At 30.8% G+C, this 6,019-nt stretch overlaps 1 protein-coding gene across 1 annotated transcript; it reads right to left on the bottom strand.

Annotated features, from left to right (window-relative positions):
- Positions 1-528: 528 nt before the first annotated feature.
- Positions 529-5,347, bottom strand: LOC132758066 (perlucin-like protein). The gene is made up of 4 exons (XM_060749581.1): positions 5,154-5,347; positions 2,524-2,630; positions 2,164-2,254; positions 529-1,027 (listed from the first exon to the last, which is right to left on the bottom strand). Exons 1-4 carry the CDS (start codon positions 5,284-5,286, stop codon positions 792-794), a joined length of 567 nt encoding a protein of 188 aa, XP_060605564.1. The 5' UTR covers positions 5,287-5,347; the 3' UTR covers positions 529-791.
- Between the last annotated feature and the right edge of the window lie 672 nt (positions 5,348-6,019).

Here is a 6,019-nt window from a genome sequence, read left to right as displayed (position 1 = left end):
AATATCAAGTAATTTAAAAGAGCATTTTAGTTTTGCCAAAGATTTCCTACAACCTATTTTGTTTAATATTTTAGACAAAAATCCAATTTATTCCATTATAGGTATACAGGTAAAATCAGTTTGCACAATTTGTTTATGTTTTGTATCGGCAAAGCTTCTAGTTTAAATATCTTTACTGTTTTGCTTTTGTTTCATACTTTAACTTTTCATAGCACGTTTTTTTATGACTGTGAATGAAACTTTCTCTAGAAAGACATTTCTAACTAACAACACAAGCGAGTTTCTGAAAACTATTCAGACAAGATTTGTATACAGGCAAATACTCTTATAATAGTTCATGATATGCCCAGAACAAACTGATAATCAAAAAAAGGAGAATTTAATGGTTTTTACTATCTGGCTTACAAAAACAGATTTATTCAAGAATAAGAAACTATCGGAAACCACTTCTTTATCATTACAATAATATCAAACTACCTATAGCTAAAATTATAACGTTACAAAGACTGCGTTGTAATACATGTTCTTTAATTCAGAGGATAAAGAGGAATACATAAGCCAAGACATAAGTACTAAATGATTACGAAAAACATACCATATGTTTATGTATATATGAATAGGTATTATTTTTAATATTATAATTCTAAATAGATAAAAAATGACGCTGATCTAATACGAAGTAAAAAAAAAAGACAGAAAGACAAACATTATTCAATCAATGGCTGCTTCAGTACGTTTTAGTATTTTATTATTTTCATTAAAATGTTCACATTGTTTGTACTCGTATTCTTTTAATATTGTTTGAACCTGAAAGTTTCTTCGCAAATAGATAGGATACGATCACTACAGGGCTTGTCATTCCAAACGAAATTTCTACTGGCATGCACGTGTACGCAATCTTCATTACCAAGATAGTTATCTGGTTGACCTTTCTCCCAGTCTGTGAAAACGGCGTTCGATTGGTCGGCAACCCATTTAAAGACGCCCTCTGTGACACTGTCTGTCAATCCAATCCAAAAGTCGGTACCTTTGAATAATATTAGAGGTAAAGAACATTTAATCCTTCAGATAAACAACAGATACATGAGTCACCAAAGATATTTTTTATTTCTTCGTGAAATAAAAGGCGTTCACTGCATTTTGTTTTGTGTTTTTACTGTTTTCTTTCCATAAACATTATCAATTTCTTATTTTCGTGAACCATTTAATAGTTTATACAAATTTTCTGATGCTGCTAAAAAGCACAAAACTAAGGGTTTTCCCGGTTGTAAGGGAAAAGTGTATTTTGACAAAAGATAGAATAACGACCTTTTTTCGCTAAGCATGTGCTATGTATAAATTATTTCACGTATATATTTTGTTTGTTCTGTTATACGCGCACCAACACAGTATGTATAGGTCATATAGCGCCATAACAGGGAAGATGTTTTTGGCTAACCTCAGGTTTTTAAACTTAAAGCAACAGCAGGGGTCAGAACCACCTCACCTGCAGAGACTCAAGTAACTCTATCCAATTTATTTCCCTCTTGTGATCACGCAGGGATAAACGGTGGCCGCAATTTTGATACCTCAACACTTTGAGGTATCCCAACAAGAGGAAAGTATATATTATATAAACTGACATAAGGGTAATCCATGAAGGGGAAAAATATATACTGACGTTGAAATCAAAGTTTTTCATCAGTGGTGCTTATAAAGAAAAATAAAAAAAGATAAACATGAAGAGAAAAATGGGCAAATGATTGTTTGCGTAATGTTTCAAGCGATGATGATTACCGTTTGCAGAACTTAAACAGGGATCGGATTAAATTTCTAGTTTCAATTTATCGCCATAGCTTTCGAATCTTGATGGTATTCATAGCAAACACCTTTTATTCGTGTAAAAGCACATATTCTTAAGTATTTGGATTGGAACCCTCTATAAATAGTTTTAGATACGACTTTTAAGTATCATAGCAAAAGGTAAGTTTTTTGTTGTTTTTTTTTTCTTCGTTTTTTTCTATTTTCCTATTTAAATTATTTGATCTTCTGTTTCACATACAAAATTAAAGATGTTTAACCCTTTATCTTTATTCCATGACAAATTCAACGTTAAAATCAAAAAGAAAGACTGAACAGTGTAGCAAATTAGATAATTATACATTGTACTTGAAAAATACTGACCTTTTAAAGTGGTTAGCTGTTTTTTAAGGAATGTGTTTTCGTTTGCGTTTTCTATACTGACTAAATCAGCACCATGTTTTTTACAATTGGCCTGCAAATAAATAATTGTTTCATTCTGGGTTTTTTTTATTCATAGAGATTTGCTTTTGAAAAATAATGGTCTTATTAATCGGATACAAATTCATTTGACAAGAAAAAAATACAAATCCATTTTCGGATCATAAACTTCAGGAATAGCGTAAAAATGTGTAAGAATCATATCTTATTATTATATGTATTATTTTACATACCTGCGCTTTGCGGACCTTCAAGAATGGCATAAACAGTGTAAAATAACAAACAATTTTATATTTAACTCACCTCCGCTTCATAAAATGTAAATTGGTTGTGAACAATTAAGTAGCATGAACCTTGATATTGCAGCCATCCATCTTGGCACCGAGCTTTACAAGTTTCACCTCCCGTACCTTTGGGAAGAAAAAAAAGTTAAAATTTACTTTGTATATAATAGATAGGATCATTAATATTTTAAACATATCAAATATTATAAGAATTTTACAAGACGTGAATGTAAAGGCTACATCAAACGTTCAATACAGACATGACACCTGATGATTTCAATATTGTGCTAAATCTTAAGTATAGACTATTACCAGTAACTGTTGTAGGTTGTAGGTTTTCGGCATGAAAGGTTTTGTTAATAATTTAATAATTTTGTCATTTTCGGGACATTGACTATAAAATGTTAGTAACTAAAATGGTGAATTAATTAAGTTACTTCAGATAAATATTTCTGACAACTCATTATCTTCATGAACATCTTAAAAAAGTAAATAAGAACCAATAATTGAACTAAGACATGCCTGATTAATTTAAAAACACTACGGGGAAAGCTATTTAAATCGGATAATTATGATTCAATCTTATTTTCAAAACAAGTTAAGTAACGAAACCCAAGGAACTCTGCAATAGACAAGTACAAAAAGCTGTAATTTCTGACGAAATTTTTATACTTGCTATTTAGTTACTATTCATTTGTCAAACATGGAATGTTTAATGTACATTTATTATAACTGTAAACACCAATTAAAATATTTCCTTACATACACACTTATATAATGCAAAAGGTCAATTACTCTGAATAGAGTTTTAAATAAAGTAATATTTTGACTATACAGTTATTAAGCAGAATTACAGAATAAACAAGGATAATAGCTTCGAAAAAAGTAAAGACTGCTTTATCAACGTACAGTAGAATTGTATCAAATTACATATTAATTAACGAAACTCTTTATATACATTAATATTAGATACAGTGTCAGTTAAGAAAACCAGACTGCAGTCGGTTGGATTGCCTGAGGACCCGTTTTCTAAAAGTTCTATTCAAGTTCATGCATAAAGAGTAATTACATATCACAAACACCTCCCATCTGTGTATTCAAATTACCCGAAATGTGTGTAGCTCTTTTTGCGTATTAAATGAAAATAGTTTGACAACTTTACTTCTTTACAAACATATAAACATCCTGTTCAATTTGATTCAAACCAGTTCATTTGCATCCCGGGATATTATAAATCCGTGATGCGGTTCATAATAACAAAATAATAGGTTATTTCTTCTCAATGAAATAAGTTAGGGCACATAAAGAAATTCCTTTTAACTTTCAAATAAAAGCATTCATTTATCAAGTATTTTTAACATCGGGATAAGGATCTTGGTATAAAGCATTAAAAGAGGTTAATAAATTAAAAAGTGTAAAAACTGTCACATTCTGTACCTGAATTTGTAATTGAATACTGCGAATTGAGCTATGGAAACACCAAATCTGTGTAAAGCTTTTGCCGAAAAGGGTAGCGGACCAATATATTTTTTTTAATTTAACAAAGAAATGAATTAGGGCCTACGGCAGTTGTGATATAATACTTTATGCAGCATTATACATATTTTCAGTATTTTAAAATGTTCCGATCATGCTTGAGCATGAAGACCTTTCAACCATTTGAAAGTAACGTGTGTGTCGTCGATAATAAAGTAAAATAACGCATTTCAACTCATTGGTTTTATATTATATCATAGACATTTGCCAAAATACTTAAAGCAGCCAGCTTTAAGATTCATGCCTGATCATGAACATTTTGAAATTGTATTAAAAAGTAAAATACAAAAAAATGTATTGTGAAATGAACAAATAGCGTAATTTACACATTTAAGGGCACTTAACATCCACGTAAAAGATGTCATAATTAAATAATCGCCTTTCCTGCGTAAGTCACACAATAGAACTATAGTGATAGATACTGCAAAATCAGTCATTAATCGAACACAACATGTAAAATTGTTACTTAAGACTTGCATCCTTTTACTGAACTATTCTTAAAATTACAGTACTCTTTCTCAAGTTTGATGTTTTGGAAATATTTTGCTCCTGCATTTTACAGTAGAGAAAAATGATAAAATATTATTTTGTTACGTTGTATTAGGCAACAAGCGTTCATAATGGTTCATGAAAAAGGCATTTCATTGCAAGTTGTGTCAGTCATATTGTATATTTTATTGAATATCACATGAGCATATTTGGCATACGAAAATAAAACAAATCAATTTAGAAATACGTGCTTTATTGTGTTTATGATTTTCAGAGGAACACAAAAGTCTCACGAATTTTGATCTTAAAAGGAAACACATTCCTGTAAATAATTTAAATGTGATCTAAAACATTATGTCTCAACTATATTCACAGGTCATTTATTTCAATTTGATGTAATTGTAATATTGAAAACAGGTGCATTCTCATACTGTGCTGTAGTTCTCGTTTCGGTCCTAGGATTGCACAATTTTTCATTATATTATAGCGTTATTTTCACATTCCTGCGTTACTGCATATACACTTACGTAAACACGATGTACACAATTATTTAAAACTTCCTTTCAAAAATAATAATAATATCAAGTTAAGATGTTTGATTGCCTTAAAGAAAGTAATATGTACCTCCTTTCACTATTTCCAGCAGTTGATCTAGTTTGATTAATATTTTCTGCTCATCGGACACCCCGGTTATCTCTGCCACCGCAATGCAGTAAATACAGCAAAACGCAAGAGCGACTTCTAACAACCACCTCATGTTTAATACGTTGAACGGATAAAGTCGTCGTCTGTCGTAAAATCCTTCTATCGCTTGTTATAAGGTGGTGAGCATAAATACTATCAAATGGCACGTGATGATTCATTTCCTTTAAAATGAAACGCCCAAATGCTAGTATTTATCTTATGATTGGTTCTTTAGTTTTGTGGATTACACGAGGCGGGGCTTAACTAATTATTTAATGTGTTATATAACTGATATTAGATATTTTCTGTAAAGCTCAGTACATGAAGTATTTTTCCAATTTGATCCTTGTTTGGTTGAATAAATTCAAGATGTAAGATGGTAATCCTTAATACTACCTCCTTTGATCAGCAATATCTCGAATGATCAGAAACCCATCCTTTTTTGTTTATTTCGATTATGATGCGTTTGTACGAGTTAAGCTGATCAGAATGGGATAAACATGGCTTAAAAGCATGCTATCTGAAGTCTGTTGACAATTTATTGTAAGGATATTAATAGGGATTAGTGATTATACTTTTAAGTTTCTTGTGCAGAAAGATCTGCAAGAATAGCTATGTATTGACATGACAGATGTGTTTCTTTGTCAGTGAATTTATCTGTGTTTTTAAGTGCTTTCTTGAGTTGGAATTGCAATATAAATATTTATTACCCTTCCAGATTTTTTCCTCGTTTTTGATTGGATATTGATCCGCCGAACGAAATTGATATAACCGAGCCAGGCGGGTAATATACACACTTAATTTCC

This window comes from Ruditapes philippinarum, unplaced genomic scaffold (genome assembly GCF_026571515.1).
Source record: "Ruditapes philippinarum isolate M1 unplaced genomic scaffold, ASM2657151v2 ctg7555_1_1_1_1, whole genome shotgun sequence".
NCBI classification, from domain to species: Eukaryota; Metazoa; Mollusca; class Bivalvia; order Venerida; family Veneridae; genus Ruditapes; species Ruditapes philippinarum.
The sequence above is the reverse complement of the archived record's forward strand: the minus strand, read 5'-3'. Positions and strand labels throughout refer to the sequence as shown.